The 11,058-nt window shown below is 54.4% G+C and overlaps 1 protein-coding gene across 3 annotated transcripts in view; it reads left to right on the top strand.

Moving 5' to 3' along the window:
* Positions 1-11,058, top strand: part of Ptprn2 (protein tyrosine phosphatase receptor type N2) — a 769,678-nt gene that overhangs the window by 300,930 nt on the left and 457,690 nt on the right. For all 3 annotated transcript variants that reach the window (XM_046427071.2, XM_058574871.1, XM_058575062.1), the window contains 3 exons: positions 251-364; positions 1,581-1,624; positions 4,081-4,460. In XM_046427071.2, coding sequence (XP_046283027.1) covers positions 251-364; positions 1,581-1,624; positions 4,081-4,460 — 538 coding nt within the window. The remainder of the gene's footprint in view (positions 1-250; positions 365-1,580; positions 1,625-4,080; positions 4,461-11,058) is intronic.

Here is an 11,058-nt window from a genome sequence, read left to right as displayed (position 1 = left end):
AAACTGAGAGGAGCAGGCAGGACCAGCTGGGGGCTGCCTCGCAGGGCACAGGACCTGCCCACGCCCGGGGCGGCCTCTACGCTGCCCCCTGGGGCTGCCTGCCCATCCCCTTAGCAGTGGTGCGGCCTGGCGGCCAGCCGTGGCAGGCTCCACAGCCGTGTGGTCCTCCTGGATGGCACCACTGCCTGCCCAGCAGGCCCCTCCCTGGTGACAGCTGGACCCACCTACAGTTGGCTTCTCTGTCCTCCAGATGTGCTCATTCGGAGTCTCCTGAAGGACCTGTGGCAGCGCCAAGCTGAAGTGACGCACGTGGGCCCCCTGGAACTGGAGGAGATGGTGGGCACAATTGCAGGCCCCATGCAAGGTGAGTGCCCAGAGGGAGACCAGCTGAGGGGCAGGCGGAGGGCCTGGAAGCAGCAGTCCAAGGTGACCTCCTCTCCCCAGGCCCTTGGCATTCGGGGTGGACTCAGGGCAGGGATGTGGTCGTATGTGGCACTAGACCTGCCGTTCAGCAGGCTGAAATGCTTTCTTCCTGCTGGGGAGATGGAGTTCGTATGAAGGATCTTATCTGTCTGAGGTTTTGCTCTAAAACCTTCTTTCCAGGCTGAGCCTCTGGAGCAGTTACGCTGAGTGGCAGGTGGCTCTGCCAGGAGGTGAGCTCCTCTGTGCTGAGCCTTAGCATTAGGAAGCCCGGAGCGAGGCCACGTCTATGTTTGGATCCTGGGAATAGGTGTTGTCAAACATTTGGACAGTGGAGCCAGAGGGCTTCATCTGACTGCCTGCGCCCACTCTCTGAAGCTGCCGGGGGCAATGGGCATCACCTCCCTGCTGCCTTCACTGATTAGGCAGCCACTGGCAGACAGGTGTTCTCTGACCAGCCCTGTCCCACGGGATTGCTCCCAGAGTTCTTGGAGCCCTAGCAAATTGCCAACTCGATGCCTTGTTGGTGGTAGGTGTCCAAGAATAGGAGCTGAAAGCCAGGTGCCAGGAGCAGGCCTTTCTCCTCTGGGTTGGGACGCAGGCTCACTGGGTGCTGCAGTAGGAAACACAGAAAGGGACAATAGCCTCGCCACAGTGAGGTACGCGCTGGGCAACCACCAGTGCACATCTGCCCACAGAAGGCCCAGGTCCTGCCCAGCAGGCTTCAGGGAGGAGGGGACCTGGAGCCTATGTGTGGCTTGGGCGCAACACACTGGGGGTAGGTCGTGTGTAGGGCGTTCACCTGGAGAGAATTGTTGCCCAAACGGATGACCTGAGTCAGCGGACGTGCAGCCATCCTGGCTGGACACTGCTCTTTGTGGCTTGGAAGAGTTGGCTGTGCAGGCTCAGTGGGCTCTGCTGAGGGTACAGGGTGCTGAGGCCCAGGGCCAGGAGCTGGCAGGCCAGCCGGTGCTGACCTCTTGCCTCTGGTTGAGCTGGAGAAACATCTGCTTTACGGATGTTTCTCGGACACTGTGTCACGCTAGGAGCGGGGCCAGCTCAGGAAGTATCCCTTCTGTTCAGAGGGGCTCCATGACATCCTTTCACACACTGTTTGCTCATGTCTTGTGGGATGTGGCTAATGCTCCTGTCTCTTACAGGTGACGAAGCTCTCGCGGACAAGAAGGACGGGCGTTTCCATGAGGTAAAATGGATGCTGCATGCACGGTGGCTTATGTAAGACCCAGGGGAGGACAGAGATCTTTCTGTTCAAGGATTCTAACATTTATGATCTGCAAAGTGTTTTTTCCCCTGGAAAGTACAGGAGAAATCCTCATAATGTCAAAATTGAGAAAAGCGTAAAAAGTACATACAGCATTGTGTATGCTAGGGTTCATAAAAATACTGTTTTCAGATTCTAAGCTAATACGCATCCATCATAGAAAATTAAAAAGACCCAAAAGATGAACAATATTGATATTCTCAGGATTTCCCAGACTGGGGCTGCAAGACCAAATGAGGACAGCACAGGCCTGTTCCCCAGACCACAGGATCGTGCCTGCTGTGCCTGGCTGGACAGAGCTGGTGGCCTGGCTGCACGCTGACCTGGCAGCTGCTGGCAGCAGAGTCGACTTAAACTAGATTTAAGGTGGTTGAGAGTCCATCAGCAGTTGCTCAGCTGCGGTGGCCTTGTGGAGGCCCAGGCTTGGCGGTGCAGGTGTGGGCCTGCTGTCCTTCAGAAGGGTCCGCTGGGCAGCGCTTCTGCCTCCAGTGCATGCACAGGTTTTGTGAGGTCTCTCCCCTCTAGTCACCTCCACGTTCCTGTGGGCTCTGTTAGTTTTTAGTTACCCTCGCTCAGGAGCCTTGCTTCTCCGTGCACACCACACAGATGCAGAAGCTGACTCATAGTAGGGGCAGTGTCATCATGTGGTTCCTTGAAGCTGTTGTTGGAGTGGGAGAAACGACTCGGGCGAGCAGTTCTCTTGTTAGATCACCTTCATGGCTTAGCAAGGAAGGAAACATGGATTTTAAATCCTGACAGTGGTGGGAACTCTGAGTGGCAAAGGGAGAAGTGGGTCAGGAAATAGTTTCTGAATTTAGGAAGTGGGGCCAGGAGATAGGTGGCACCCCGGGGCTGTGGCCGGGTGGGATGCTGGACCCCTCCCACTGCTGCTTGTCTCCTAGGGTTAGGATCAGGGTTAGGGTCAGGGTCAGGGTTAGGGTTAGGGTTTAGGGCTAGGGTTAGGGTTAGGGTTTAGGGTTAGGGTCAGGTCAGGGTCAGGGTTAGGGTTAGGGTTAGGGTTTAGGGTTAGGGTTAGGGTTTAGGGTTAGGGTCAGGGTCAGGGTTAGGGTTAGGGTTACTTCTTGGACTGCATTTTCAATCAATTTTTTTTTTCAAAAAATAGTGCTTGAATGTTGGGTGTCCTGAGCTCTTACTCATTTACCAACTCTTTCCTTTTCCTCTTAGTGTGAAATGCCACCTAAGTGAGAATATTATCCCCTTTCCTTCAAAAAGCCTAAGGTTATTGCTCTGAAGCCATTTGGAAACTTAAGTGCTGTGCACTGTTGTAATTCAGGATCCAAATTTAAGCAAATATCTTCACCAAACTACTGTTTTGTTTAAATATTGAAAACCACAAAAGGAGAAGTTATGAATGAAACTTAGTCAAAAAGGGAAAGATTCCCTTCAGGGCCATTCCTTAATTTCCTAAATAAATGTGTTTGGGTAAAGCAAGTTGATTCCTGTTTCTGTCTAATGTCACATGTCACATGTCTTGTTTAAAACCACCCTGCTGCATGGTGTAGCAGCAGCACACACCAGGAGGCCATGTCATGCTGCTGAGCTGACATCGGGGGCATCGCTAGACCTGAGTTCAGACTCTGGATCTGCCCGTCACAGTCTCTGTGGTCCATGCAGATTGTATAATGTCTGACCTCTGCAGATCAGCGATCAGAGTAGCACTCATCATGGGCTGGGGGTGATCAGCGAGATGTGTTCACAAGTCCACATCTGGTCTGTGGTCAGTGCTCATTTTGTGACCATCACATTCCTCAGTCAGAATGCCATTAAGAGGGCCAAGGAGCCTTGTGTCCAGGGCTGGGGATGAAGCTGGGTGAGTGCTGCCCCCATGAGGACCAGAGACCCTCCCTTCTGTGGATGGGAAGCATGGGTCCCCATGACATGCTGTGGGGCGCACCTCCAGGCCTCAGTCTTCCCACCTGTGAATGGGGGTGAATGGAGTTTGCAACTCCTAGGCTTTCATGAAGATTGGGTGAGTTCATGCTCTTAAAGTGTCTAGTATGGGGCTTTTGTATTTGTAAGAGCTCAGTAAATGTGAATTATTATACTCATTTATTATTTTTGTGTGTTCATTGCTCCTGGAGGAGTGGGATCTTGCAATCTCAGAGGCTGTTTTTAAATACAGAGTCTAACGTGTACACTGACGATAAAGTCAGGCTCTCCAGGAAGTCCTCAGCCTCGGCTGGGTCGCCATTCTGCATGTAGATATGAGGCTGGACACAGGCCCAGGGAAGAGGCCTGGACTCCTCCCGTGTTGCCGTTTCAGGCCACCATTCTGCCCCAGGCGACTTAGTTCCAAACGTTTCTTCTGTACAGATGCCACATTGTGATGTTGTCTCACAGCAGTTTCCTTCTTCCAGGTCAGCCTCCTGAGTGCCTCCCCTGGGGACCGAGGGCAGGATCACAGGTCTCCACTCTTGCCTGAAGCCCCCACTCTGGAAGAGCTCCCTAAAACAGAAGCCAAGAAACCGGAGGAGCCCGAGGTTTCCCTGACCTGGGAAGAGGAGGAAGCTGGGGTGGAGAATGTGAAGAGCCACACCTACTCCAAACCACTGCCGGAGAAGCCAAGCTCCCAGCCCAGGGCTGCTGGCGTCGGGCTGCTGCAGGCCTGGGTTCCAGGGGCCCTACAGGAGGAGCAGAGCCCCAGGGCAGGGGCCCGGGCCCCGCCTAGCGAGGGCCTGCAGCTGGAAGTGGAGCCCTCTGAGGAAGAGGACTCGGGCTACATCGTGACAGGAAACGAGTGAGTAGGAACTCCAGTGTGGCTCCTGTGCCCGGTCCTGGCAGGAGGGCGCGCCTTGTGAAGTGGGGAGACACTTTTATTTCAAATGTCTGAAGTAGAAAGCCTAGTGGAGGTGCCTGCGGAGCCACAGGTGGGAGGCAGCACGCAGCGTGCCCAGGGCTCCTGCCTCGAGCTTCTGGACAGGCGCTGGGCTCCCAAGTGCAGTGACCAGACCCACCCACCAGGCCTTGCTGCCCTGTTGCTGTGAGCCAGAGTCACTGGGGCCGTCAGGGTGGCGCCCTGGCAAGGCAGCCCTCCTGGGATGCCCACATGCAGGGCGGGAATGGCGCCAGCAGTGCTGTGGCCATGCCAGAAGCTGAGGCCATGCAGGCTCCGGCCTGTGACAAGGCCCCATCGAGTAGCCCCAGCAGCAGGACCACGTCACCTCAGAGGGAGGCTGCCTCCCTGCAACGTGTCCTTCTTTGTCTTGTGGTGAACTGGAAGTAGCGAGGAAAGCGTGCAGGCGTCCTGCACCGAGTTCTGGGAGCAGCCAGCCCACTCTCAGGCCTCCTCCTTAAGGAGCCCCACATTTGACCCTTGCTCTACCTGGCGCCGTCTCCAGTACTGGAAGCCATGTACTGCACACATGTGTCTGTGCTTTTGGGTGTGTGTATGCATGTGTAACTGTGTGCATGAGAGTGTGTGTGCATTCATGTGCATGTCTGAGTGTGTAGGTAGGTGTAGGTGTGGACATGAGTGCTTGCATGTGAGTGCAGGTATATACAAGCGTGTATGTGTGAGGGCATGTGAGGATGTGTGTGCTTGTGTGTGAGATGTGTATGGGTATGTGAGCGTGTGGATGTGTGAGGGTGTGCGGATGTGGGGTGAGTGCATGTCAGGGCATGTGGTCACATGCCGAGGTGTTCCTGCGTGCGACTTGACTCTCCACTTCTGGGTGTGTTTGCTCAGGCATCTTCCCCTGCCTTCACAAGCCTGGCCTAGTCCAGTGAGCTTCCACAGGGGGAAGGGGCTGCAGGGGGTCAGATCCCACCTCCCTGTCGCTCCCCAGGCCTCGCTCTGTGCCAGCTCCCCACAGTCCTGCCCCAGCGCCTGCAGGTTGTGGCCACCCAGGTTTTGCTGGGGAGAAATGGTCGCCTCCTGCAGCTGGGTGTAGAGTTTCATTTCATGCTCAAGCCGTGGGCCAGCTGCAAAGCCAGGCTGAGCCGTAGGGCTGCGCCAGCCACCGACAGAGATCTTGTTCTGTTGTCAGCTGCAGGCAGCTGGCTCAAGGCCTTTCTTTTGGAGGGACAACGCCCACTTCTAACCTTCACACAGACCACCTGTGTGCGTCAGGCAGGCGCCCAGTGGTGCTGTCCCCTCCTGCTTGGAGACAGGCAGGCGCATGGAGGTGCTGACTGCTGGGCTCCGCAATGTCCATCTCTGCACATGGAGGCAAGGAGGAGATGTCGGTGGACCGCCCACAGCGTGTACCATTATAAATATGTCAGTTACTCTGCACCGTGAACTTCTCCCTTCCCTGGGAACGTTGCTCTCTGTGGTATGTTGTGTGTTGTGGAGTGTTTGTGTTGTGCATTGTGTAGTTCCCTATGTGGCGTGTGATATGTCATGTACTTTGTCTATGTGACATATTCTGTGCTTTGCACTCTTTGTAGTGTGTCATATGTGGTGTATCATGTGACCTTCTATGTTATATGCTACACACATACACTTATGTTGTGGCATGCATGTAGTGTGTATGTGGCATGTTGTGTGCAGTGTGTTGTGTGTCTTGCACACTTGTGGGTGTATGTGTGTTGTACCTTGGGGACAGGCAGTTCCCCAGTGAAAGCACCCAATCTGTTTTAGTCAGCTTTTTTTGCCACTGTGACTAAAAGACCCAACAGAACAACTGTAGGGCAGGAAAAGTTTATTTGGGGCTTAGGGTTTCAGCGGTCTCAACCCACAGACAGCTGTTTCCATTCGTTGGGACTTGAGGTGAGGCACAGCATCATGGTGGAAGAGGGGAGTGCAGGGAAGCAGCTCATATGTTTTGATCGGGAAGCAGATGGCGAGAGACTCCAGTTTCCAGACACAAAACAAGCACCCCTAGCTACACCACAATGAACCACCGCCTCCAGCCACATCCACCTGCCTTCAGCCACCACGTGGCTGATCCCATCAGGGGTGAATTCACTGATGAGGTTACCCGCCATCTTGTGTTGACTCACATGAGAACGTTTTGGGGACACCAAATCCAAACCGTAACACGATCATTTTCGACTCCCAGGTGGCAACCAGTTGTCACCAGGAGCAGGACGGACTGGGTGTGTGGGGTCTTTGCTGCCCGTTAGCAGGGACTCTGTGGGTCTGGAATGGTGACCCTCCCAGTGAGGTGGCGGTGGGCCTGGAGTGGTCTCTGGCAGGCCCCTCTGGTGCGTGGAGGCTGCAGAACCTGGTCGTGCATCCGCTGCTGGTGACTTTCTAAGATAGAGTGATGTCCCTGCTACACTAGGCTTGTCTCTGCGTTGGGTGCTGCAGCCCCTGTGCCCGTGAAGCTGGGCTGCACCTGCTGCGAACAGTCCTGGAGGGCACCGTGGTCTCCTGGCTGCCCACAGCCTTTTGGCTGCCTGTGGCCTTGCTCTTGCTGCCCGGGAGGGTCACCTAACATCCTGCCTCTGCCATGCTTCCGGGCAGGTGTCAGGCATGGAAGGCAGGTGGGGGTGGGGCTCCCATCATCAGGCTAATTGATAATTTGGGATTCTCTGGGTCATGGGGCCACCAGAGCTCAGCTTAAGCATTGGTAGACCAGCCACTGAGTTAGGGGAATCAGGTGCAGTTCTTCAAACACAGTGATGTGAGCTTAATGCCTGTGCAGGGAGGCTAGGAGTGACCACCCAGGGCTGCCTTCTCGGCTACCTCACCCGCTGCTCATGCTGAGAGCAGAGTGTGGCTTTGCTCTCTGAGCCTGAGCTGCTCATGGATGGGGGATCCTTTGCTGTTACACCTGTATCCCTCAAGATGGGGTGCGGAGGTACACTTCCCAGTCCCCAAGGGAAGTCCTCACGAGTGTCCTGTCAGGCTGCAGGGAGGGGTCTGCGCAGGATGGGCGAGGGTGGCGTGGGCGAGTCCCTCAGCAGGAGGAGCCTGCCTCCTTGCAAGGACACCCCCTCTTCTCCTAGCCCCAGAGCCCTCTGGCACAGTGCCTCAAGAAGAGCCCTGAGTGAGTGAGATCGGCTTTGGAAGTTTTGAAAACCAGGATCACGCCAACACACAACTGAGAAGCCACAAAAGGCGTGTTACACATGTGGTGCGGTGACAAGAGAAGTCATGTGGGAGAGACCTCATGGGCCCTAGGGACTAAGCAAACCCAGCCTGGCCATGTGTGGCCACAGAAACACGTGGTCATCTGATCCTTGACAAAGGTGCCCAAAACATAGGGTGAAGAAAGACAGTGTTTTTAATAAATGGTGCTCGGAAAACTGATGACCCATACGTGGAAGAATGAGACCAGAACCTTATCTCTCACCCTGCACAAAAATCAAGTCAAAGTGAATAAAAACCTTGGAATTGGACCAGAAACACTGTGACTCCTAGGAGAAAACAGGGTCAACACTCCAGCATCTAGTCACAGACAAGAACTTTTCAACAGGGCCCCTAAAGCTCAGAAATCATGCCAAAAGTTAATAAATGGGTGGCATCCAATTAAACAGCTTCCACACAGCAAAGGAAACAATGTGAAGAGAGAACTACAGACTGGGAGAAGATCTTTGCTAACTACTCTTCTGACGGAGGATTAATTAATATCTAGAATATATGAAGAATTCAAAAACTTAACACTGAAAATTCCAAATAACCTCATTAATAAATGGGCAAGTGAATAAAACACATACTTCTCAAAAGAAGTACAAATGAACAAGAATATTTGAAAAAAATTTCAACATCGTTAGCAATCAGGGAAATGCAAATCAAAACCACCCTGAGACGACATCTCACACCAGTCAGAACAGCAGCCATCAAGAATACAACAATAATCAATGCTGGAGAGGATGTGGAGAAAGGATCACTTTACACCACTGGTGGGACTGTGAATCGGTACAGCCACTATGGAAATCAGTGTGGAGGTCCTCAGAAGACTAGGCATGGAACCACCATCTGACCCAGCTATAGCACTCCGTGGTGTTTATGCTAAAGAATCAAAGTCAGCTTACTGCAGTGGTACAAGCATACCTAGGTCTATACAGCACAGTTCACAACAGCCAAGCTGAGAAACCAGCCCTGGTGTCCATGGATAAGAAAATATGGTGTATGCATATAATGGAGTTTTATTCAGCCAGAAAGAAAAGTGGAATTATGTCATTTTCAGGAAAATGGTTGGAACTTGGGAACATTGTTAAGCAAAATAAGCCAAACTCAGAAGGTCAAGGGTTATATGTTGTCTTTCATAGAGAGGAAAAAGGGAAAGAAAGTTCAGGTGGATCTCATGAAAATGGAAGGTGATCAGTGGAGGAGAGGGGGGAGGGGGAGAAATACTGGGGATGATGTTGATAAGTCACTTTGTTATATTTTATGCATATACAGATATGTAACAATCCCACCATGTATAATTATGCACAGTTAAAATGCGCTAATCAAAAATATGGAAAAAATGATAAAAAATAAAATCGCCACTAATAAGTCCCTTCACGAAAAGAAAGAAAAAGAAATAGGAGGAGTGGTCATAGAGGACCACCCTCCCCATGAGTGCCTGGGACCCTGGCAGCACGGGAGAGGCCCACCTCCCTGTGACGTTCTACTCCTCATGAGGGCACCATGGCAGGAAGACAGCACAGAGGTGGATTACCAGGGCAGGATCCCGCACCGGCACGTACCGGGCAGGTCACCGTCACTGTGGGCTGGGCTCGTCCACCTCTGGGGAGGTGGCAACGGATCCACCTCCCAGGGATCCTGGAAGGGAACAGGGCACTGGAGTGGAACTGGGGACACGATCAGCCGCAGCCCAGCCGCAGCCAGCGAGAGTGCAGCTTCACCTGGGCAGGAGAGAACTGCCGGGAGGACGCTGGGGAGGGTGCGCACTGCGGGCCTGTGAGGGTGGCCCAGGGTCAAGACGCTGAGGTGGCCTGGGTGCCCAGCCCACCCTGCACCTCTTAGTACTCTGAGATGGGCGGCTGGATCCTGAGTTCTCCTTCAGGTTTTCTAATGAGAATCTGAGCCTGGGGACAGTTGGTGGATGCAGGTGATGTCTGCTGGCTGGTGTGCAGGTCCCCCGTTGAGGCTTGGCCTCAGGCGGGCCCTCTGCCACTGTTCTGTGTGAGTGCAGGAGGCAGCACCATCGCGGGAGATGCCTCTAGATGCTGGCACAGCACCACTCCTCGTCTACCAGACACACTCAGGAAGATCAGGTGTCTGTGCCCCCGCCTGCCAGGCCCAAGATAAGTGACAGGGAGTGCCCACTACTCTTGTGTCCTGAAAAGCCCGTGGGCTCAGAAGGGGCTTGTCAGTGCTTCTGGAAGCCACTGAGGCTGAAGGGCACCTTCCCAAGCTGATGACTAGACCGTCAACCCAGTTCCACCCCTGCTGCCCAGAAGACCCCTGGGGTCTCAGTCACAGAGCCAAGGCCCGGGGCCACCCTGCCCGGGGCCAGGCAGTCACAGAGAAGAGGGGCAGCTTTGTGCAGTGGCAGAGACAGGGTGTCCTTAAAGGGCTGCGGTAGGACTTAACTCCAGCCTGTTCCTGGACCATGACTAGCTTGGTTGAGCAAGCACATTGCCATCCTCACAGACTCTTTCTGGAAGGGGACATGTCCTTCCTTGTCACCCACTCAGCTCTTGGATTGCCTGTCTTGACAATGTGCTTGTCCTGATGGAGTCCTAGTGTTGAAGATTGGAGGTGGGTAGAGTCCCAGTGAGTGTTAATAGGCAGGGTTCTCATCCATTAGGGAGCAGAAGGGGAGGAGGAGGAAGAGGATCAGGAATGGGGGGGACCACATGCTGGCCTCTCACCTTCAGTGCGGGCACAGCACTGGGCGGACGGCAGGGCACTGGACGGCGGTTCTCCAGCTCCAGTGCACAGGCCACCTCTGCTCCCGTGTGTGCTGTCAGCCCGTCTGGGTCCTGGTGCCCACCTGGAAGTCAGACAGGGGATTGCTGGGCCCCTGCTCTCGTCACCTGGAGCTGATGAAAGGATGTGGAGGTACCCGGTAAGACCCACGTGGAAAGCATCCATTTGCCTGACGGAGAGTGGAAATAGTTGTCATCAAGTGGCCCCCGAACCCATCAAAGAATCTCAAAATCCTGGGCCAGGCCACAGTGTGGCTCCGTGGTCCAGCTTGCCTTCGCGAGGGAGCCCCACGTCCCTCCCCGCCCTTGGGGCCACACACTTGCTGTATTCTGACTGGAACCAGACTTTGCCCATGGCCTTACTGTCTTGAGCCTGCTCTACTCCCTCGTCCTCTCAGGTGGACAGGCCCTGTAGGAGCGAGAGTCCAGAGGCCCCTTCCTGCCCCTGAGCACTGCTCCCACCAGGAGCCCCAGGAAAACAGCCAGGGTAGCAGGGATCTGGAGTCCCGCCCTCTTCCTGTGACCCACCTCTGCCCCACCAGGAGCTCTCTGGCCAGGCAATC

The sequence above is a fragment of the Marmota monax genome, unplaced genomic scaffold, assembly GCF_021218885.2.
Source record: "Marmota monax isolate L192 unplaced genomic scaffold, Marmota_monax_Labrador192_F-V1.1 WCK01_AAM20220418_F8-fsc00275, whole genome shotgun sequence".
In the NCBI taxonomy this organism is placed as follows: Eukaryota; Metazoa; Chordata; class Mammalia; order Rodentia; family Sciuridae; genus Marmota; species Marmota monax.
This window is presented reverse-complemented; position numbering and strand designations above follow the sequence as displayed.